This window comes from Bombus pascuorum, chromosome 8 (genome assembly GCF_905332965.1).
Source record: "Bombus pascuorum chromosome 8, iyBomPasc1.1, whole genome shotgun sequence".
NCBI lineage: Eukaryota > Metazoa > Arthropoda > Insecta > Hymenoptera > Apidae > Bombus > Bombus pascuorum.
Window position 1 is genome coordinate 6,328,061 of NC_083495.1, and position 25,566 is coordinate 6,353,626.

The window sequence follows — 25,566 nt, forward strand, 5'->3', positions numbered from 1 at the left end:
ATCGTTGGTCAGTCTATGTGCATTTCTATTAGCTTCCGCGGTTTATATTTTTATTTTACCTTTATAAGTTTTTTTTTGTTTGCGACTTAGAAGACTCGAGCTTAGATTTAAGTTTCAGCGGGCATTGCGCCCGAAGAAAGAAGAGGCTATATGCCGAAGAGGCCCGGCAAACTGCCATTCAAGAGGGCAACTACTAATGACTCCCCTTCCTCTGGGTCATCCAGAGCATGGGAAGTCATTCTTGTTACTACTTTGTCACTATGCTCGCTTTTAGTATTTGAAATAGTAGTAGTAGTAGTAGTTTTTGTCTTTTTGGCCGATGTATATATCGGTCCATCGTCTCATTGGGCAAATCGCGATTTTTCTGATTAGTGCTGCGAGAGATTAATTACGGGTTGCATTAGAGTTGCGAAATAACATCGCGGCTTTTTATTAGCGTCGCGAGAGAATCATTACGGTTTGAATTAAAGTTGCGATAAAATGATAGTCGCGTTTGCTTTACAGTTGAGAATTACGATATCGTGTCTTTTGCAATTTTTATTATGAATTTTTATAATTTCTTAGAGAACTATATGTATCTGAATTTATCATGTTTTCTATTGTTTAAAGTTAGATTATAAAAATGTTAGTTTTCAATTAATTTTATAGTATTGCAGGTTGCATTATCAGAATATATAAAGTAGATTTTTCATATAGTGAATAGTAATTTCAGTTGAATTCTTTGCAAGAGTTAGTGTTGCGATATTATTCCGCCGCGATTTCTACTAATTTTTCCTTTTAGCGTTGCGGTAATGAATAATCGCGTTTTGATAAGTAGAGTTGCGTTTACAAAATGCCCAAACCCTCTGACTGCATTTGTCAGACACTGTTCCTGGATCACACGTACAGCTACAAGAGCTGTGCGAGTGTGATCGTTCATCGGCAACCTCCTTAATGGTTGCACTGCGATATGTCAGCCCTCCACTCGTGATTTTTCTTATTAGTGTCGCGACAGATTAATTACGGGTTGTGTTAGAATTGCGAAATAACATCGCGGCTTTTTATTAGTGTCGCGAGAGAATGATTACGGCGTGAATTAGAGTTGCGATAAAATGATAATCGCGTTTGCTTTAGAGTTGCGAATTACGACACCGCCATTGTCTTTTGCAATTTTTATTACGAATTTTTAGAGTTTCTTATTGAACTATACGTATCAGAATTTAACTTATTTTCTATTGTTTAAAATCAGTTTATAAAAATGTTTTTTTTTAATTAATTTTATAGTATTGCAAGTAGCAATACCGGAATATTTAAAGTAGCTTTTTTATATAGTAAATAATAATATTCATTGAATGCACTATAACAATTATCGTTACGATAATGAATGATTGCATTTTGTTAAGTAGAGTTGCGTTTACAAAATGCCCAAACCCTTCGACTTCATTTGTCGGACACTGCTCCTGGATCACACGTATAGCAAGCAAGAACTGTACAAGTGTGATCGCTCATCGGCAACCTCTTCATGGTTGCACTACGATCTCTCGCTATTAGTGTTGCGTATTGTTTAAATACGAGTGCGTAGATTTATATTTATTAGAGTTGCATATCAAATTTCGGGAATTTTCAGACTTTATTTTTTCTTTTTTTTTTTTCATTTTTTGTGCTAGATTAATTGCTATTGCAGATATAACGAAGCACTCTTCGCGTTTGATTTTGGAAATTTTGTGTTTCATAAATATTAGTAGTAAATTAGCGTTGCGAAACAAGAATAGTCCGTTCCTCTCATGGTTTGTTGATCGGGTTTATATAGAGTGGAACACGATCGAATTTTAGTAGCCCTTTTGGCTACTACGTTGTTTCTTTTTCAGCGCCCCTTATTAGTACGTTTAGTACTGAAAATACTGCTATAACATATTCCTATTCCTTTGTTATTAACATTAACGTCATTATGACTACTAAGATACAAAACTTTAGGACAGAAATTTCTTTTTTTTTTATTTTATTTTGTGCTCTACAATTTGTCCAGCAGGACGTTTGGTGAATTTTTTTATGTATAAAATTGTGAGCAATTTCATGCGTAGCAAAGTATTATAATGAAATGTGTTAATATTGCAATGAAGGCTTGAAATATTTTTTAAAACTTAAGTCATTGCTCTTAGAATTAATGCTGGTGATTGTTCGTTCTTGGAACCATAACTTTTAGAATTTTTTCGTCTTCGATATCTGCAATCTTTTAACAGTAATGTAGAATTTTATAAATATTCGAATCTCATTTTTATGAAACAAAAATTCATTCGCGATCATTGTCACGTTTGTAGCAAAAATTCTGCAAAAAATGATTTATGTGCATATATTTAGGTTCACTATGTTGTATGTCATTATGTTGTTGTAGGAAATAACAGATACAATTAAAAGTTAAAAGACAAAGCAAGTGATTTTATAATGATCGGATTTTCTCTCATCTTAGTTATTTCAAATGAAATTTTCAAGTTTTAATTTCGTTTAAATACAATTACTTAAAATTCTTGTTTTTAACGTAAGCCTAGTTTCTATTAAAAAGATACAAATGATTCTCTATATTTGCTAAAATTTAATCAATAGTAATGTGATCTTTAATTAACCATTATTAGTAGTTTATTTTTCATGTGTAAAATATTCTCTATTTAGAGATGCCTGTTTCTTTTATATACCAAGTCCAGTAAATGAGTTTGTTTCAGATTTATCAATTTACAGAAAATACATTTCAGTTACATATTTGAACATTTCATAGCATCTTAAATATCTAATATGCTTCGGGCCCAAAAATAAGAAATAGGATTAAAAATGAAAGAAATAAAAGAAGTGAACAAAGGAAAGAAAGAAGCTAATATTACGAAATAATGTTTGAGCCTTATACTAAGTACAGGAAACAATTATACATATTTTACTAAGCTTTGGCAGATTGAATTTGTTTCAGGGTTTTTTTGTGACATCGAGTGAAGAGGACTCATACTCCATATAATATTCCTTCCCTCTCACTTTCCCTTTTTTACGTTTAGATTATTACGTAGATAGAAAAGGAAAGGGTGGGTCTCCATTCGCAGTACTTCCTCGCGGTGAGATCCGGGTAATCAGTATTATTTGATATATAATTACTAATTGTATCACTATACAGCAAAGCAATTAACTGTATAACTAGTATAATATTATTAATTATATGGCAAGTAATATGGGCTAATTGGCTGCAATCCTGACAAGGTGTTCATATCAATATTCATTCGTGTATGTAAGCTTTTATGACCATTTCATATGCACATTGGCATGTGTTTTTTTATTTATGAATTGTGGATGCAAAAGATTAAAGGAAACATTAATTCTCTCTGCTCGAAAATTTCATAGAACGGTTTTCCATATGCTTTTATGGATTTCCATGAGTAAGCAGACTGAATGTTTAGTAGGCCATTCCTGTTGCAAAATGTCACGCGGGATCGTTTACGTCTGTGAATATCGTGACTTTTTTCTCTACAACTTGTACGAGGTTAGCTGCAGCCCATGTGTTGTTTGATTTGAGGATCACTGTACGCCCCACTGCTTAGACTGACCTCTTTTCGTTCGTGTAAGGAGGTTTGCTCGCATGCAGGAATATTTAGTCCAATTTTAATTGCCATTAACTAAAAAACGAAGCCGAAACGCAATTTTTTTATTCTTGATTTTCGTCTCATTTCGGCTTGAAGAATCACCCCTTAAATTTCCTGACACCTGTAGTCGCACACCTGTATATTAGAAGCGCGACAGCTAGTGTTACCTGTACATCAAGTATTTTATTGTCCTGGATCCGGATTAAGCAGTGTACTACCTGTATATAAAATATTACACCGCCGTGTTGTGAACGCTCTAATATCACGTTCGACACAGAGATTTAATCGAAACAGACAGAATTTTATTTACCGCTTCCCATAGCTGTTTGTTTTTCATTGTTATGCCGCTGGCAAACAAGCAGGGATATATTTTTATCGAACAATTTTTCTGTGATTAACGCATCCGTTGCACTCTTACTGCGAGCGCACCATATCACGTGAAAAACAATTTTCATTAACTTGATTTCCGCATCGTTTGATCAACGAGACGATATTCCTTTCAATTCGTAGCGGAACCGACTTCTGAAAGCTTTTAGATTTTCTCCGGATCTCGCTATTCAGGAAATCGCGATTCCTCTCATTCTTGCTCGAATAAAAATTTCGTGGAGGCACCCGTATCGATTGAATTCCCTCGGGTTTCGCGTATTCCTGGACTGTGAAGCGGTAAACATCGTATCCAGTTGGGATCGGTAAACAAGAGACGGATACAGTCCACGGTTTCTTCGTGACGCTTGACTCGAGTGCGAATAAAGGGTGATATTTATTTCCTGATCGCGTTACGTGCTTTTTGCGACACCGTAGAAAGTGCCTGGGTGCTCGAGAGTCATTTTTCTCGCCTGGAAAGTGCTCAAGAGAGTTTCCAAACTTCTTTGCACTCCCCTCTTCTGTTCATACCAGACGTACCAGGCGTGACCCAGGACTCGTTTCTTGTTTATACAGCACGATGCAATTAAGGAGAATGGAATTGTTAACGGAACCTGGCCCGAGCCTTGGCTTTTGTCCCTGTGTCCTAAACGGATCGTAAATCATTCTCATATTCTCTAGTATACTGCTGGACCCGAAAAATATCCCACTCGAATGGCGACGCTGTAGCTTCCAGTCTACATTTATATTCTCTGGCAGTTTTGGCTGCTGCTGCCCGAGTAGTGAAACAAAATCACTTTTCGGCTAGTTCTTAAAATATCTCTATATACACGACAGTCCCGAAATTTGATGTCACAGAGCATTTTAATTTCCGACACTTTCACTAGATACATTTTCATAGTATTATTAGCGAATGTATGTACGTGAATTAATGCGTATGTAGTTTGAATATAGTGGATTGTAGCTCATAATAAGTTGAAATATTTGTGGGGATGAAACTTCGACAATTATGCGAATATTTATGTTGGAGTATTAATAAAACGCAAGGACCGATTCGGAAAATGCAAAGAGCAGTTCGGAAAATTCATGCGTAGTCTAGTTTCACGTGAAATTTAACAGCTCGTGACAAGAATGGGACGCAGCTGCATACAGTAGCTCATGAAAGTATTCATTTCATGTCCATTCATATTGGTATACCTTAAAACAAATCTGTAAATGTACATATGTAGAAGTTGCAAGGTGTTGAGTCACAAATTCATTTAAACAATTAATTATTCATTATACTAATAAGCCTCGGTATTCAATAGGATTATCTTTAACACTCATTACGTGTTTCGGAATATTAAAATTTATGTAACGTATACAGTATATACATAACGATTTTCTATGATAAGCGTCCAAATAGCGTTCGTAGGTCATCATACATGAGCACGGTAACTAGCAAGGCTCAAAGGTTCGTAATTATTTCTGGTCGTAATATGTTAAATCAGTAATTTACGCGTTTACTCGACGTACATATTTCCTATTTTCTTTGAGGGCTAAATGAACCATGATGAAGAGTCTGTCTTGAAGTGTCCATAAACGAAATTAAACGCTTTAACGGTGCTATAAATTCCTCATTAGTTAACCAGATTTCGAACTCGAGGTTTGTTAACGACCAATTTACGCTTTCGTTCGAAGTGAAACGCCGTTTGAAATTCAGCGTTGAACTATCGTGAAGGTGATGTTCACGAGGTCGATGTCGATGAAAAAAGAACAGGTGGTAAATTTAACGGCTTCGGAAGATTGCTCCGTAAACTATAAATAAGCAAAACCACGAGATGTCGTTACATAACATGCTCTGTCGCTTGAGTGGACTGCTCGTTAAAGGAGATTCACTCGTAAAGCACCTTGTGATATACTGCGCTAGCCTATAGTTCAAATTTTCGCGATATATACTCGATTCCCTGTGTTCACCCTCCGTTTGACAACCGACTTCCGTCATGATATACGCCGGATCGGCAATAACGTGGCCGATCGACGAATCGAGCCGGAAGAAAATTATTGCGGCTCCAGGATTCTTCCTACTGTAAACGTACCAATCGTTTTCGGATACTACGTAATGGCTAATGAAAAAAAGCTTCGAGAAGTTTATAAGAGATTATGTTGCACATTATATATCGTTTGTGGCTCTAATAATTGTAGATTACAGTACAACAACATGGTAAATCACATTTTCTATTACTTATAGAAAAGTACTTTCAAAATTTAATACGTTTTCAGACAATCTCGTATTAGCAAAATCGTATTTATATTTGACTTTAGAATTAAACATGTGTTTCTTATCCGAATAAAAATATTCAAAATATCTTTGGCCATGATATTACGGTATTGAGAATATTCTACAACGGATAATTTATATCAGCTACTTTTAAAAAATGGCAAGTGATAAAAATAACTCCTATAATTGAAAATGAAGGAATTTCGTAGAAATTGCTCGCGAAATGTTTATATAATCATACGTAGATATCAATGTACACGCATTTCATTAGCCAAATCTGCGTTTAAAACTGGTTGCTAATCTCAAACTAGAGATGTGAACGAAGGTAACATTGAATAAGCACATGAATGAAACGCCAATAAATTGATAGAAACTTTCAGCCTGTCCATTCGTAGCAGCTTCCATTTCTGCTTTTAATTTCCGTTTTCAGTCCCGTCGCGTCGCGTCGGTGGAAAATCAAGAAACATTCCATCGGTGAATTTCTCTGCGGGATCGTCAAAACGCGCGTTTCAATCTGTTAATTGATTTTGTTAGCGGAAATGGAATTAAGCACGGTACATCTCAAGGGAATGATCACCAATGATATTGAAATGAAAGTTCAGCGAATAATAATACAAGAATGTAACACTGCTTGGTGTTTTCCTTTAATTACCGCGTGAAAACGCCCCGCGATTTTCCGCGAATAACTTTCCTTGTACGTAATGGTTCTTACTTACGTACTTTGCATAAGTCAAACTTTACGAAATCATTCTGTAAAATTGATTGGAATTTAATTTTTTATGTTGCGATAAGAATTTGTAACGAGTTATTTCCAGAGCTTCTTTAACAATTTCCTCAGACGATATTGTCATAAAGCTATTTAATAACGTAGTATTATTTTTTACTCTACTATATTTCTTTCATTCGCATTTTTCGTATTTTATTATTGCTGGTATTTCTTTCTCGAATTGCTCGTGTTGCGAAATGCGGTCTCACTGGTAAGCGAGTTGACTCGATAATGAAAAATTATAGAACGTACGTACGGCGTTAATGTAGTTGTAAAGGGACAGACCGTCGTCCCAAGGCTCCTCTTTCTCGCACGATAAATTGGCAGGCCTGAGGTCATGGCTGCGATCCAACGCTGCCAAACCGTGCGCGAAAACCTGCACGCTGTCGTACACCAAAGCTGGTTCTGCCTGAAACATACGTTTCCCCTCTTGTGAAAAGTTGTTTGTATTCATGCATCTCGATTTCCTTGACTTAAGTTAGAGTATATCGCTTTTAGATAAAGTTTGTTAGATGAGTGGAGAACTCTGTAAAAGTTCCTCTTAACAGAAGAGGTTTACTTTACTTTATAAACTCCATTGTCGATTTACAATGAAGCAGATTTATCGAATAATGAACGCTAAAAGTGGTACACGAGATTTCGATAGAACGATGAAAAGAGTTTAGAGATCTTTTTGAATCACACTTCAAATCTATCGTTTGAAATTTATTGAATCTACGAAATGAAATTGTTCATTGTAAGTGTTTATCGCAGCACAGGAACTTTATTCTCAATGGAGTTAGAAAGTTTGTTAAAATTAGGTAACGATCACACTTTTTTGATCGAGAAACTTTTGTTGTGTATGCGAAGAACACTCCAAACAAAAAATCCATCCGTGATTGTTAAAGCTCTTACGAGGAAACTAGGCCGTGTTTCGAGCACAGTCGATCGAGCGATCTTAATTTCGTTGCAATTTTCGCCACGAGTTTCACTTAATTACTGAAATGCTGACAAAACAGCTAGAAATCGACTTGTCGATAGTTCCGTCTGCTCTTTTCTGTCGTCATTTCTACCAGTTTAATGCTTCCTGTGTACAGTACACGTTTTGATTTTATGTCACACTTCAATTTCCATCGAGTAGAAAGAAAACAGTGTTTGACTCACTGAACGAAAATTATATATTAACAAGTAACATCAATAAAGACGTAAATTGCAGCAAAACGCTAGCGAATCAAAGGAGCATGATAGAACACACATACAAACCAATTTCCATAAATATTGAACTAATTAAATAGATTTACCATATTAATTTCGTGATCGAAAGAGCGTTATTGTATGGAACTTTTAATGCAAACGTATTCGTTTTTCTACCGAGCGTATTTTACGAGCCGATTTCAATAATTTTCTAGACTTTATCCCGCATAAAATCTCAATTTATTCGCATACATGCATATCCCTCATTATACGATGTGTTAACCCGCGATATAACGTTTCATTAATGGTTAATCAATAATTTGAAGTACAATAATCTGAGGCGATTAGAAACCATCAAACAGTGCCGTTCGTTCTCTGTTCTATAACTCATTCGAAAATGGCTATCCGTCATCAAAACTGATACCATTAGAATCTGTAAATCTCCCTCTTTAAAATCGTTTTCGTTTTATTCAAATCAGACTATCCATTTCCGAGATATCGTCGTCCAAATCGCACCATAATTTTTGATGGCTTGATGTATCTGTCTCTCTCGCGCCAAAAACACTGACCTATCTCAAGCGCGCCACGTGCGCGATGGTCAATGCAGGACAATGACACGGCGTGTCTTTTCATTACTACTACATACTCGATATGTACGCAGTTCCCAGAACTGAAACTAGGTCACGCCACTTTCCTGGAATTTCCTGCAACATCCCCATTCGCTATCTTATCTAGTCGCACACGCTTGCTTTGAAGGTTTATATCTCGGTAACTAGTTGTCGTATCGACTTCAAACAAAGTGCGTTTTAAAAGGGTCACTTCCCTCTATGTTCCAAGGGTACATTTATGGACAAATTTTTAGTGAAAAAGGTGTGAAATATTATATTGTATTCGTTGATATGTATCACGTTTGTAGAGAAAGAGAGAGGGTTTTTAATGTTTTTCGAAAAAGCTTGCAAGGTCTTTGAGAAGCTTTCTCGTAATTCCGCGTAGAATTTTTATTTATGCTTTTTATTTATTATGCTTTGGAATTTTATATCTTGGAAATCAATTATCGTATGAATTTTAAATAAAGCGCGTTTTAAAATGAACGCTCTCTTTTATGTCGTGGGAAAATTTAATTTCGTGGGAAAATTTTTACCGTAACATTATGTTTTAATAATTGATATTGGATCCATATATAGGAAGAAAAAGCATCCCCAAGTACATAGATATGTAGCGGCACTCGACAGTAAACTTTCCAACGGTTTTTGTCCCGTGACTCGCTACACAAAGACCCTATTCTTCGGATAAGATAATTGACAGATGTCGATACATCCTCACGGAATATTTTCGGCTAGCCTAAGGACCTGCAATAGATCTTGGGATTTATTTAGCCAAAGTTCTCCAAAGTGACAAACAGTCTTTCTCTTAGCAGTCCCTAAACCTATCACTCCCTACGGGAACATACGAGAAATCTGCTTTTCTCGCGTACGATGTTTACCGCTAGCGACGATACAAGAATTAGCCAATTAACAACGGCGTCCATTTCCCTCACTTTACGAACCAAGGCTTTCTTTAACGAATCCGATGATCTCGCATCCTAAGATACACCCCAACATAGTTTTCCTTCGCGGCATCATCGTGACGGAAAGTCAGTCGTTACGCATCGGTCCGAGTCAATAGTTGGTAGTCGGGAATAATTGATCAGAGTTCCTCGGCATCTTAAGCAATCATCGTTCGAACTTATATCGCGCATCAAAACACATCGACCAGAAGTCGAACTTGCAATTGCGAACCGCGAACCGCGATAATATAATAATCGCGAGTTCTACGCAAAGTGTACATATAGGGTATATTATAATAAATATCTATTGTTAAATATATTTAAGTGTTTATTCCTATCACTATCACGACTCATCGCCTCAGATACATAATCTATTACTTACGTATTTCACGTAGATCGTAAAGAAAAGTTTCCGAATTTTCTAAATCGCAAGATTAAATGGAACACTGATAAAGATCCAGAGCCGATTTCACGCTACTTTACTTACGCTATATCTACTCTTTCTTTTCTACGAAAATTATTTTTCCACCTGAAACTGATTTTAGCCTGTGGGCGCTGTCTCTTGTCCAGTCATGTGCGATATTTTCGCGGTTTAAGCCAGAATCCCTGCGAAAGAATGTTCAGGCATCGACCCTTATTTCTTAAACTTGGCGCGATTGTATTGTGAGAAACCAGAAAACTGTTTTCCGTTTCGACACACAAGAAAGCAACGAGCAGACGAGTTCTGGGACGATAGATAGCGATTTCCGGTGGCGAGCATACCACAGAGTTACTTGAACTTTCAACCAACCTGTATAACTCCGGTTTTGTTGAGGATCGCGTGGCCAATCGGCTGGAAGCGTTCCATCTGCCGTAGAACTTCGGCAACCTTCGGTTCCTCCAGGTCCACCAGACGAAACGCAGTCATGTTAACACTGTTGTACTTGAAATCTTCCAAATCGAACGTCTCTATGTCCTATAGAATCATATTTTTCCCATCTTAGTCCAAGTGCATGTAGAGTGACTCGTGAAAGTATTCGACCAGTCACCTTATTAATTAGCAATGAAATTTTTTAATGTTTCCTATAACACGCGTAATACATTCAAAAAGGGTTTCTGCAAGTGTTTGAATACTTTCACGAATTATTATACCTGAAATTAATTATCGAAGGATTAGTTTTCACGCAACTTTCACCGCATTTTTATTATACTTTCAATTCGTTGTTTTTACGGATCAAAAATCAAAGCAAAGCCGTCAATAGCGCGTTACCCTCGATCGACGCACTTTATTACGCCAGAATGGAACGTTGTCTGCAGCAGTCACGCTTGCACTAGATAAACTCACGTAATATACTCTGTTAATAAAACTCTGATATAGTCGCTACTGTATTCTCCAATATTGGACGCGTTCGACCGATTACAATTCCGTTGAAAATCATCCTGTTGCAACCGATCCTTTCTATAATCTGGGAAACCCAGTTTCTTTTAGGAGTACGGTCCAACATCGGGCGAGTTTCCTTTGTCAACGAAAATCTATTGAACTTTTTCCAGCCAGAGGTCCCTTATCCGATCGAATGAAATGGTTTCTGAATTGAAGAAAAACATTATTGCGAACTGCACAATTATTATGGGGTCTACGGAAGCTTAGTTGCTTCTCTTTCAATTCCTGTCGACTGGACCAGCTTTTTCGAGACGCGAGAGAATCCAGTTGGATATGATCTATAATTATTATTATTACAGAGTGATGTGTATCGCTCTGGGGAAAATCGTTAAGGTAAACAATGTGAACTGAGAAAGTTAGAAACCTATGCTATGACGAGAAACCCGACAAAGCTGCTTTCCGCATCCAACGAACTTCCTCTGACTCCCAACCGATCCTCTATGTCGTTTTTACCGATTTTCGTCTTTCTTTTCTTCTTGCAAATACGTTTCTCTTTCTTCAAGTCGTAATATCGTGAACAAGTCTGTCGTCGTAAACCATCAATGTTCCAGCTGAGTGATTTATTCGAGGACTCGTGGTTATGTTTATGTAACGTGTTCCGAAATGGAACACGTTGAAGAATTCCTATTGCGATTCCGTGTCCTGGGAGAATGATAAGAGCAAGAGTCGAACTCCACTTGGGAATTCAGAATCCAGAATGTGTATGCAAATCTTGTTAGCACATCGACGATGGGTTTTGAAGAATTACAGACACGTGACGCGTGTTGAACGTTGATTTGCTTAGTTTAATAGCGTTATGATATACATAGGATGCACGCATAATATATCTAATACGCGGCATGCGCACAATAGTTTCGAGATAGTTTAACGGCAATTAGACAGAACCTGCGTTAAACTTGGATGTCAGAACCTCCGACAGCTGAGTCACACGTGATCAGCAATTACGGTTCCGTTGACAAACGATGCTTATTGTCTACTATGTATTAAATTTCACGGATCATTCAGATATTAAAAATGAAACTGCTTCTTCTTCTGAATTATCAGGAAGACATCTTTTTACAAAATAAATCAATTAGAAAGTAAGATACTATATTACTTTGAAGAAAATGTAGATCAATCAATAGTATCACGGCAATGTTTATGAAAAACAGCAGTACTCAGAGACAAACAGAATTTAAGTTAACTTAATCTAGGACGTATTAGAATGCAATCACTGCTCGTATAGAAGACGCTTAATTCTCAATCAAAACTGAACTAGAACTCAATTAAGATTCATCTCTTCGATTCTACGCTTCAAATACCTAGCAGTTTATTCGAGAATTTGCGATATATTCGAAAGATTATTATCTAAGCAATCGTCACTTTGAACGACGATATTAGTAAAATATTTCATGTAAAGTTAGGTGAAAGATTATTTAATGTTAACATGCATTTTAATAAAAATGATTCTACATAGAATACGGCATACTTTACTGACGTCGATGATTTTGAAATACTCGCATGTTATTCAAGTTAATATTCTCAGTAATTTCGCAGACTTATTAAAACTAGCAAAAAGCATCATAATGTATGAAAAGATTGTTTGATGAGAGAGATTTCTGAATATTTTATCTTTTGTTCTTTCTTATTTAACTTCCTCAATAAACAAACTTTACCTATTACCATTTTGCTATACAAGAATATGATTCTTGGATTCTGGTGTCATGCCATCAGAAAGTTACATTCGACATGATATTAATGGACTCGCAACGTTCCAAATTTGAACGACTGACACGGAGTAGCGTTTCCACTGATCGACAATTATAAAGGTAATACCGAACCACTGAGCGAAGCACGTGCAACATTAACAATGGTCGCCCCGTCACTCGTGTGAAATTCATAGACGACCCTTTGTTACACTGTCCTCGCCTTGCTCGAACGTTCTACGTTTGATCGTGAATAATTATTTCGGTCAACGTTTGCCTGTTAATAAATGTCATAATTATCAGCCTGCTTCATCCTGTCGGATCAACTTGTCAACTAACGAGGACGTTATTTCACCCGTCTGAATACAAGTAAACATCTCTACATCGATACCTATTTTCGTAGGAAACTCGCGAACTCTTGTTAAAGTTTGATAAACACGTCCTACCTTATACAGAAGATAAATAAACAGGTAACAAGATATAAACAAACTGAGCGTGTAAATAAACAATGTCCAAGAAAAACAAGAGTATAAACAAATAAGCGAAAGTAGAGAAATAAATAAATTGAAAATGTAAGCAACGCAGACTTTTGAAAAATCAAACAGAAGTGTGTGGAAAGGATTTGTCACGTAATATTTTACGCTAATTATTTGTTATATAATATTGTATATTTTTCAATTTAATCGTAAATTGTTTGAATACTTCTGTTTATCTTCGTCTTCTGATACATTGCCCAATTCCAGCTATGGTAAAAGGCAATTAGCAGTAATTTACGATATATGGAAACGCAGCAGATTGTAACGTCTCTATTCCTCATTAAACATTAAACTTCGATACGAACTTGCATATTTTCTGTCATTAATCGTCCTGTGGAAGTACTATCCGACCCTTAAAGCGGATTACACACCGATGCTCCCTGTCTTATAGGGAAACTCATTCAAATGCTTGTCAATTCGTACACGATCGTGGAACATGGTTACACGATTTAATACCCTGTCACGTTTCTCGAATCCTGACAGTTCAATGATGGGCTAATTAAATATGCAATCTGATATTTATATAAACGTTTATAAAAACACATATTTTTAAGTCTGCTTTGCTTTATAGATTCGTTGCAAATACGATACTTCCAAATCACAGCCCTCTTTTTTGACTTCTCTTTATATCTGTTTTGATTCATGGAAAATACTGTCAGCGTATGATTTTGAATATTCGTGATACATATTTTTTTTCATAATACTTTTCATTGATTTTAACGAGCAGCGGCGCGTGTTCAAAAATTCCGAACGTTTCCGATGAATGGCATTTCGAAACCAGATGTACCGGGTCACTGTCGAAAATCCTGTAATTTCATTCGAAATTATTCGTGGAAGTGCTCGAAATATCTATCGGCAACGTTTTTCGAGCGCGGCAGTCGGACACAGTCTATGCTCGAATTCCAAGTGAAGCACGGACGAGGACAGGGAAAAACAGGATGCTCTGGGAAAAAAAAAACATAAATCGAGTTCACTACTGCTGCGTTTTGACACCGAATTGACGTTTAATTTCAGGATTGCTTCGGTTTGCCGTTGAAACTGAAACCTTTCGCTTAAATAAACTCTGCAACGTTTGTCAAGCTTTGAACCAGCTTGATTTAAAGAGAAGAGAAAAATGAAATCATTCGTGTATTTAACGATAAACCCAATTAACGTCTTCGATAATGTTTACTAATTTTTATAAAAATTTATTTTTCCATAAAAACATCAAGGAACGCCAATTAAGCGTTTGCATTAAGTTCGCTAAAATCGTAATTCAGATCTCGATGATACATTTATTGGCGCGGCGGTCCACTGGTGAACGTTTTATTGAGAAAAGTCGAGAAGTATCGAGAGCAACGAATTTACATGTACTTTAGGCTGTGCGCTTCAAAGAAGCTAAAGCAATTTCCGCGGATCCGTATTAAACCGAACTTGGTTAAAAGCTTCGTTTGTAATTTCCATCGCTGCACATGGACACGCGATATGGAAAATCGATGTAATGTTCAATACTTACGAACGTGGTGAACATGTAGTGGTATCTGTAATCGTTCATTTGCAGTTGGAGAATCTGTAACAGCCAGAAAAGCGGCAATTAGATACGTGATTAGCACCGATTTCGGGTGCAAACGTTCGCGTTTTTCGAGGATACCGCGTCTTCATTTCGTCCTATTTAATATTTAATATTCGTGAAGACTGTAGAAATAGAGAAAAAATTGTGAAGTACTTTAACATGGAAAGTTCTTGAAAATTTATTTTGGTAAATTCTTGTAGTGAAATGATAAACGTCTGTGATCCTTTCAAAAAGGAATATTGATGAGATAAATTTTAAATGAAAATGAAAAATAAAGTTTCCCTGACAGAAAAGTCAAGATTTTCCGACACTTTTTATGGATTCTGTCCTAAAATATTCCTTTCTTTATTAAACCATTTTGGACAATCGCATAAAACGTACCTATGGTATTAATCTAATACGTTCAACGAGAAGAAATCTTTTACTCATCAAACCAGTTCTATCTGTTAAATCAACTGTCTGCCTAAAGGCGCGAGGTATTTTATCGTAATGATCCTCAAATTATCTTCTGCCCCTTTTTTCCAACTTTAATCCAACACGTCAACCAAAGTCACGATTTGAAATCAGAAAGCATTCGCAGAAATGGAAACGTGCACGGATTTCCTCGAAGAGGAGGGACGGGAGATTAAGGCGCGCGGAGAAACGGGAAGAAGCGAAAGGAAAACAAGCATGATAGAAAGCTGAACGCACAAAGGGAGGAGACAAGGCGAGGTAGATGGGGGAGGAGAAGACCGTATGAAAGCTGGGAGGTTTTTTGATTACTCAAGCAACGAAGGGATATCCGCAGGAATCCCTATGGGACGGGGCATGCAAATACCCAGTTTCCTTCAACCACGTTTGAACTAAGATTGCCTCTCGACCGAAGGCAAGAGGATCGGAGGATCGAGCGTGGCATTCTACTTCGTGATCATTTCTATCGATCGGTTTTCTGTAATAGTGGATCGAAAAAGTGCAATTAAAAAAAAATTTCATACACATCATTGTAATCTCGGTTTCGTTTAATGAACACTGAAAGTTGAAATATTGCATCGCACTTTTGGTTTTTGTTTTTTGTTTTTATTGGTAATAGATACCGTATCGAATTTTAATGCTCTTATTTTTTATTTTATTTTATTTATGGAGAGGTCCATTAAAAAGAATAATCTTTCAGTTTAATATATCACCGGCGAAAACTCATTCTATCGAGGGAAATGAATTTCTTTTCTCTCATCTTCGATCGACGATCGTTAATACGAATCACGTTTCGATCATTAAGATACTCGAACGCGTCGTACGTGATTATCCGTGACTGTCCTACAACCAAGAATATCGTGGCAATTCAATTAACCGGCGACTGCTTTCATCGACGCGTCGTCATTATCTCAGTTCAACGACAAGCCACAATCCACAAGCTATTATAATGACGTCACAAGAATGGAAGGGGCAAAAGGCAAGATAAAATCGCCTATTAATTAACTACGAGAGCAATTTCTTTATCATCGCTGTCAATCTGTCAGCACTAAACCGCTCACGGTAATCCGTTTATTTACGAGTGTCGTAAAAACCAGCCGCGCTAATTTTTGTCGCGTGAATTCGCTGCCGCGTATAAACTCTGTTCATCATTTTCCCGTGGAACACGCGAAAAAACCGTGGTACCTCAGGTCAGGGCGGTTTCAACGCGAAACGGTGTACGATGCCGTGCAATTTCCACCGCGCCTATGCTTCCGTGGATTATTTCCCGGCATAGCGCGTCGGTCACGCGGGTAAAAGGTCGAAAATTGTGAAAAACACCGTCTCCTCGACCTGGACGACGCGGCATCGCGTCAATGACGACGGGACAAACCTGTCCCGGGAAATATCGCCGCAAATTCTACTGACAGACCATCGTCGAGAACGACGATATTCGTCATTGTTCCAACGAACGTTCCGTCGAACACGCACCGAAATCTCGCGCGTCGTTTCATCGATAGCTTGCAACCGCAGTGATTTCAGTTTACAGGATTTTGGTCTATAGGATTTTGATTACGGAATCGAGAAAAAAATAGAGGCGCTGGTTGTTGGATTTGCAAGTTGCTCGTTTCGTTTCCATCGGTACTGGTAAACTGTTTTTTTCTTTTTTTTTATTGAGCATTCGAAACTTTGTGCGAGGTATATTTCAGCCGTATGAATATTTGCAATATTTAAAGACCGCGCGGGAAAAATATGATGAATCCATTTTTGTCAAATTGTTAGCTTTTATGTCACTTATTGTGGCTAAAAAAAAAAGTATTCCATATTGTAATATGAAACAGACGAAAAAGATAGCAAGTATCTATTTTAGTAAATACCTGTTGTTTCATGATATTTTTAGTTCGTACAATTTTTAGAGTTTTTAGATTTTCATCAGTGGTACGCAATCTTTGAAATGAAAAGTCCATCTTGTTTTATTGTAATGAATATTTATGGCGGTTTCCAGCATACGGGATTTCTTTGTAAGATTTTTTAAAAAGCGTACAATGGCAAGTAACGCTGAAAGAAAGGAGTCCCCCCGGCGGGCGAAAGCCGGGGACAAACTCATGAATTCGCTGGAATACCGGGGCCGGTATACTGCAGGACGATGAGTTGCTTGCAGGAGTAATGTCTTTTTAAAGCGACTAAACAGCATTTTATAGAAAGACGGTATAAGTTGCCTTAATATATTCGTTGAAAAATTGAGGATCTTCGCAAAAGCCTTCCGGTGGTCTGGTTGCTGCTGTCGCGATAAAAAATTCCATTAACTCGCTACAACTAAACGTCCTTCCCCTTCCTTTTCCCCTTTTGCTCGAAAAAAATTGAGGAAAAAGAATGAGAAAAACTTTGGAATAAAAATTGAAAGGTTACCGCAAAACAATGCGTGTTACCAATAGCGTGCAGCGCGGAAATTAAAAACGGAACAGAAATACCAACGTCACCGCGGTAACAAATTTCCCACCAAGCAAATTACCCTTTGCAACGGTTTGCCGCGTGTTCGAATTCTCGCGTCGTTTCGCCATGTTCCAAAAAGTTCGAGGTCAAGCCCGAACGATGGCGACGTGTTCGAGGCAATTCCATCTAGCTAACATTCCCTATGCCTCTCTAATTCAACCTGTTTGATCAACGTTACCATTTTTTCGCCAGCTGCAAACAAGAATTCAAACATTCAGAGCTTGTTCAGGCCGAACGTCTGTAGTTGTTCACGAGATAAACGCGCGAATTATTTTACGGATTGATGTAGATATTTCTCTATGTCCTTTCACATTATTATTTCTATTCGATACAAACCTCGAATGTTTTAAAAAAATTTCAATAGACTGTGCCTGGCCAATACGATACATTATTCGTATAATGGTTTTATCGAGAATATTATTTTACCCGAGAAAATCAAGCGGATGTTCTTTGAACGAATACTTTCAATAGAATTCTCGTGATGCAAATACTAAATTCGTGAATAAAAGCGATCAATCATTTGTATTACCGCTCAGTTCAAAGTAGGCTTCACTAATCGCATTAAAGTTCTCCTACCTTGATTACAATCCACTGAAACGGAAAGCAAAGCGGAATCTACCTCGTGTCCAGAGGAATTGTTTAAGTAGTTGATATTTCTGGGATGGCTGCGTTGTTTCGTAAACGGAGTCAACTCGTATCGTTGAATATCACACTAGAGTTCGACTGGGTGCTGGGGAATCGCGGTGGCTATCGGTAAATCTAATTGCAATGCTCCTCCGAGCAAATTGCATTTCTCTTCGTCTTTGGTATCTTTTTCGGCTCTGTTATCTTATTATTCCTCGTGAAAATTACGGCCATGGGATGAATAAGAAAATCCCTTGGCAATTGGATAACGATGCAAGTAACGAAACGAATTCGCGTTGCTCGCCCCTTTCGTTCCGACATCCGACACTCGCTCTAAATAAATGTCCGGCTTCTTCCAGCTGTAATCAGTTTCGAGATGCAGAGGTGTTCTAATTACCAGCGAAGTATTTACCTGACTTGCCTTGTGGTTCTCAAATTTTCTCCGTGTCATACTTCTCTGTTATTTCATTTCCGGGTAAATCTGATTGTATTAAATTTCTGGTTATAGAAATGTTATCTGTTTTGATTGAGATGAAATAGAGAAACATGGAAATATTTATATTTTAACTTAAAGAATTGCCAACGTAGTGATTCTTAAAATTGATTTCCTGTAAAAAATGGGAAATACTCTATAATCATGTTTTTCCTCCTCGTTATACTTAATCCATAAATCAGCTACAATTACCCAGTAGTTCTAAACAAGAATTCTAATAATCGATCGATATAATTCATTCAATTGTTTCATAGAACAAGGCAGGACACTAGATTGGTCGGAGAATATTTTTTCCCCGACCGCGATCGAATTATAAATCGTTTTCCCCTGATGTATCGTCCTCGATAGCATTACGGAGACTTCGGAGATTAAATACCCCGCGAGCAAGTATTATGGGTCTTCGTTCTGTGTCTATCCCGAAGCTATACACATTGTAGTTGCGGTATCGATCGACGAACGTCACTCCCCTTCTACCAGTCGTTCTCTTTTTCCGCTCCTACGAGTAAGGATGTAAGCTTCTATGGGTTCCTAGGTTGCGTACCAGAGATCTGTAGCGAGCTCCTTGATGCAGCACGTAACGGTATAATATTTCGCCTCGTATAGACGCTACTAGTCCCATGCTACGATAAAGGAACTATCCAGCAGAGCAACTCGACCTTTTAAATCTTCTACCACTTGTTTCGTTGAATCTTTCACGTGAATACTGATCGATCCCGATTCTGATAACTGATACAGTTACTGATACGAATACTAAAGTAAAAGTATATAATCTTGAAGGACACAATCATATGCAAATCATAGTCGGAATGGATACAATAACGATTATAACTTCACGTCTATGACAAGTTTAGAAAATTTAACACGGTATCCTCAGATTAAGTAATTATTAGGCTACGAATGTTCATGTATCTATGAAAAATTTTAATGTGAATAAATGTTTAATTTAATGTCTAAAAGAAAGTATTTGTTACAGTATCTAAAGAGTGAAATAAATTTCTATCTATGCTCCATGTTTCATTAAAATCCATATTTACATAGATGACAACAGCTTCGTAATTAAAACATCTTGACTCACCGCTCGAAAAAATTGTTGCATGTGCGCAGGATCCGTATCAACGATCAACTTGTAGATCTCCTTATGTCTGACTTCTCGAAGAACCTGTCTATAAGAACCAGGTCCTGCCTGGCGAATGTACATTTCGGTCCTCGCCGAAGGCGGTGATTTCACGAGATCCTGTAGCTTAAACAGACCTGCCAAAAAACAGATAGAAGCACGTGTATATTTCACCCATCAATTACATCCTTTTGTTTTACCATTTACATGGTAAGTGGAGTATCGTGAGAAAAGTGATCCGAATATTACAAGCAAAAGAAGATCGAGGTTCGTCGAATCCAACAGATTCGATAGCAAACGTTTCAGTGTGTCGCCAGGGAACACGGTTCGAAATGAAATTCGCGAAAAATTACAGGAGGTCTCGTAGGGGCTGGATAGGAAACTTTATTTAAAATCGGATCTCGGTTTTATTGCCGGTCGGTTTTCATTTCGACTCTCTTCCAGTTTCATCCTTTGTCGTTGTGTCGTCACATTTTTCCGCCCGTATCATCCGCCAAAGTATGAAATGAGCGGCAGTCTTTCGAGCACCGTGATGTAGTTACGAATATAAGAATCGATTTGATTAATTCTCAGAAAATATAGGTTCGTGACATTTACCAGTTTCAATCATGGCAAATACGTTCGTGTATCGACTTGGAAATAAAATTTATCGACCGAATGAACTCCGAAAATTGATCCTTTCAGCTTTTTCTATTTTATGAATATCGAGAGTTTCCTTCTACGGCAAACAATTTCTCAATGGCTCCGCCGTTATTAAACTAATACCAAACATCGCGCGTTTTGAATAACTCAAAGAGCGAAATTGAATTTATATAAAATACCACGTTTAATTAAATTCGTTTAATCAAAACAGGTATTTCAATAATTTTCATTCGAGGGCAATGAATTTTATTTCGAGAGAAGAAATGAAAGAAAACTCCTTTGAGCAAAATACGAGGTAACCGAAGTGAAAGAATGCCATTTAAGTAATGGGCCCAGGTTTGCTTGAAACGTAAAATTGAAAAATAACAAACCGCTTCTTAGACGCGGTTTTCAATTATCACACCGCCCTGACGTGGTGCAACGCCATTCACGTCGGCCGACCCTTTGTACTCGTGTATACATACCCAGTAACAACGGGTTGGCTGGAGATGAGGGTGGAGAACGAACGTATGGGGGTGAGACTAGTTTGTGGAATGACTCTCTGGTACCGCGACCTTTACGGTTTTCGTAGCTGGTAATTTATGGCGGTTTTCCACGATATAAAAAGTACATGAAACAGTCAAGAATTTAAGAAGCTTGCATCCTCTTCGTTGCGTTTTCCCAATGTCTTTTTAAATATGAGTTTATTTGCATCGTTCGAGTGTTCGATTTGTTGATTACTTAGCTTGCTCACGAAAATTCGTGTTAATGTGAATAAAATTGCTATTTATTTTCAGTATTTTGATATATGTATATAGGAAGCTCTCAGATCATTTATTACCAGAAGATGACATTGTATTTTTATTTAAACTATGTATTAAAAATATTTTCCCTTGTCAAACTTTTTTGATGGAGACACGGACACGTATGAATAATACATACAATTTTTTTGACATGAAACGAAATATGAAATATTAAATAAATTTAATAAAATTGTCTATCATCTATCATGCAGATTTCTCGTCTGATAGAAAAATACTCAAATGGCAACACTATAGATCAGTAAGTTATTCAATTCACAAAATTCCAAATCGATTAACCTGCCACTTCCAAAGAACCTAAATAAAACTTCTATCGAAACACTCCTTATATTTGAAACGTAACTTCGTCATCTCAAGGGCCGCCAAAGTCCACCTCATTCATACCAAAGAATCATCGACATTTTCCTTCGTACGTATGTTCGAATGGATCTGAAAGGAGTTTTTCGAGTGTTCAACCTCGATGAATGTTAAAACGAACCAATGTTGAAAAGAACCATTCATCTCAGTTTCCCATTGCGGTTTAATATTTTCGTGCAGAACCATTGCAGTACTGTTACACGAAAACATGGACACAATGGCGCGCTTTCGATGCGGAGATTCAAGCATCTATTCATGCGAGCTTAACGCCGTGTCGTGACTCGATTCGCGACAACCAAAGAGCCGAGTCATCCTGTTCGAAGGCAAAGCATGGCTCGGGTAATTAATCCGTGGAAGAATAATTGGCGGGTCTGGCACAAAGCGCGATGAACGCGACAGAGACGTCTAGCCTGTCCCGATTTACATACACGCGCACATTTGTAACTGTAGGCCTCGCGTTGCCTATATTCTCTCCGTAACAAACAGCGAGACCCAACGGTGAAACGTTAATAAAGGCTTGTTGCTGTAACCATGTCACCTCGTAGAGTTGTTCTGCTCGTTGCATTTAGCAGGTGAGAATTATTAGGGGTCTTGAGCAAAGGAGCTTTGTGGTATAGAAAGCTTTGAACCGCCTTTGCGGGACCCTTGAAGAAGGTTCAAGAAGACTGAGGGTTCTTCCAAGAGTTTATACAGAAGCGACATTGCTATAGCAGATGGAGCTTCTTCTTAGATTACATTTTAATTGGATTTAGAGAAGTCCGAAGACCGAAATCCTTGGGATAATGCAAGAGTTTAAGCAGAGATCATTTTCTTTTGCTTCGCGAAGCACGGCCGGCTCGAGCGAAGAACGTTGATTCACATTTAAACGATCGACCCACGGGAAAGCTTTGTCGTGCTACGGAAGGCAAAATTCTGCCGCATTTTCGATGAATAGCCGAGCTGAAAAATATATTCCATCAGACAGAATATCGAGGAAATGCTCAGTGACATGCTTCAGCGAGAAGAAATTTTCAAACGTCTCTATTCGGGATCGCTGCTGGGAAATTTATGGCTGTCACAGGATGTAAAAAAAGGGACATCCTTCCTAAGGTCTTTTCTTGGTCTTAGCGGGAAACGTTCCGCTTCCTGCATGCCCTTCTGTAAGCGATTACATCGTCTAATCAGGAGAAGTAATTTCAAAGAATGATCACTCTCCTTTCCTTCGGTCATTGTGTAATTTTTAAAATTGAACCAAGTTTGAATAGTTCACTTAAGATAACAAGACCTTTTTTTCCTTGCCCAATTACCAACCAGTTAAAAATGTAATACTGCACTGGTTTTTTCTTTTTTGGAAACGAAATATGAATGAAAGCGATGTAAACCACCATAAAACATGGTTTTCGTTTTCGGTGAAAAAAACTGGGCTTTGCAATCAATTTTTCCTCGCACTCGATCAATGTTTAACGTAAAAGTTTTTCATTGACTACACGAGATTACTTTCGATGCTACAATATTTTAACCACCATTTTTTATAAATATTAGGAAACGCCCTGGTTTCCTATAAAATGTGAAAATTTCATAACGATGCAGGAATTTGCAAGAACTATTTTCATAAGTTATTAAAGACTTGAAACACGCTGAAGGAATGGCATAAATTTCAACGAATGTTTGACTATAATTCATTCGCCAAGTTGTTTCGTATTATGTTCTGCCATTCTTGGGCAAAAAGCTCGAAGTGGAAACTTGCGAGCTCGGGAACAGGAGAACGTTGACTTTAGAAGGTGTTAATTAAATGAGAGTAACTTTGGAACAGCAAGGTGAAGGAGCGCTTTGACCTCGAAAACACAAGGTTAATAAACCTTGGCCTTCGAAAGCACGAGGTCAAGAAGAAGACCAAGGATCAGAGAGGTTTAAATTACACTGGATACGCTTGGACTTTGAAAGCTCTGGGTCAATGATATTTAGTTTTCAAATATTAAATAATCCTCCTCCAATCTCAAGATTATATCCTATATATTTAAGTTGAAAAACAAAGCTGGAGGAAAAATATCAAGAGTAGAAGTCCTAGTCTAAGAAGTTTATTCGCGAAAAGGAATAATATTGAAATTTCAAATTTCAGCAAGTTGTGATCTCGTAAGTAAAAATTGCGATATCAACGATCGTAGAACTAAAACCTTTGGTCTCTTAACATCCACTATATATTCAATTATTCTAGAAATGTAATCATTTTTTTATCATTTCTCCAGTAGCTATTTAATTAACATATATTTAGATACTCATTGTTGTAACACTATATCTGATACGAAATATTGAAATTTAATATAAAAATAAATTGGTATTTGGAGACTTTCGAATCGAAGAAATCGGAGATTCTTCAGTGACACTTGTAGGAAAAGTAGATGGAAGAAATGTCGACGATAATGACGAATCGTGTGATTTTACACGCGGAATAGGTTGGTTGCGTGTGCGTGCAGGTGACAGGCGTACATTTCAGCGTCGCGTTGGCATCCACTTCCGTCGGCTGACTCCGACGTTCTATTTGCATAGGAACGCATCGCGCCAACCGACGCGACGCGACGCGACACGTGGAGTTAGCTGTTGAAAAAGAAGAAAAGAAAAGCAAAACAAAACAAAAGCAGAGAAAAAAGAAGGATCAGCGTAATAACTAGGCAGGCTGTATGACACGTTACGGCACGATATCCGCGAAAGCGCTGTTTCGTGACTCCTTGGAGAGCGCCACTCATATGCTTGCAAATCTGCCAGCACCTAGGGTATTTGCTCCATTGTTTCAATGATATCGTTCTCCTCTTCGTCGTATCTTTTTATTTCCCATCGCCCACGAAACATAATATGCGTATAACTATGCTTACGAGCAACGCGTTTTGAATAACACGATTTTTGAACGGTAACAGGGATATAAGTGTAAAGTGTATGGTGAATTTCTGGTTTAGGAGTGGATGGTTACACAAAAATAATGTGTACAAACAAATTGGGTACAAGGAAGTTCGAAGCCATCCGCAAAGGAAACATGGTTATGGCAATTGTCATCTAATTGTTAGAAATTTAAATCCTGGACCTAGTAGAACAATTCAGGCGGTAGCCTAAAGCAATACGTAAATTCTTTCAAGGAAAAGGAAAGGTTTTTACTAGGTATCGCACGAGAAGTATAATAAAATAAACATAAAAGATTAGATATTTACCGTAATCTTCTTCGTAAATTATGGCCACCCTGGTCCAGTTTAAAAAGGACATGAGATCTTTGAAGGCTTTGTTCAAATGGTCCTGCGACGGATAGAGATTTATACTAAACTCCTTGAACGTTGGCTCGAAGTCCACTCTTGCCTCCAGATGCGGGACATCGAGAGCTTCACAGATACTCTGGATGTGGGCACCGAGGAGAGGATCGGACGGTCCGAAGATCCCCTGCACCGATCTGGACAGTTGCTTGCACGCTGCAATAGCATACACTAACTTAATTAAATTTACTCGGAAGCAATTATTCTATGAATGTTTACAATCAATATTTGATATACCAAAATACGAAGAATTTATTTTCATGAATTTATTTACAAGCACATAGTATAAACAATTGCAAATTTCAAGACACATCTTGAGACACGATATTTATCTTTTGATTGTTATTTTTCGTTAATTGATATCTTTCTCTACGTTTCATTTATAAAGTTGGTCAACATTTGAACGCTCATATGTATCCTACAAGTTTTGAAGTATTAAAAA

General features: G+C 37.5%; 1 protein-coding gene across 6 annotated transcripts in view; it reads right to left on the bottom strand.

Annotated features, from left to right (window-relative positions):
• The window catches only part of LOC132910107 (glutamate receptor ionotropic, kainate 2), a 165,386-nt gene that overhangs the window by 52,037 nt on the left and 87,783 nt on the right, over window positions 1-25,566 (bottom strand). For all 6 annotated transcript variants that reach the window (XM_060965574.1, XM_060965573.1, XM_060965578.1 and 3 more), the window contains exons 4-8: window positions 25,029-25,280; window positions 20,012-20,187; window positions 14,841-14,894; window positions 10,495-10,659; window positions 7,242-7,394 (exon numbers count right to left, since the gene is read on the bottom strand). In XM_060965574.1, the coding sequence (XP_060821557.1) occupies window positions 7,242-7,394; window positions 10,495-10,659; window positions 14,841-14,894; window positions 20,012-20,187; window positions 25,029-25,280 (800 nt within the window). The remainder of the gene's footprint in view (window positions 1-7,241; window positions 7,395-10,494; window positions 10,660-14,840; window positions 14,895-20,011; window positions 20,188-25,028; window positions 25,281-25,566) is intronic.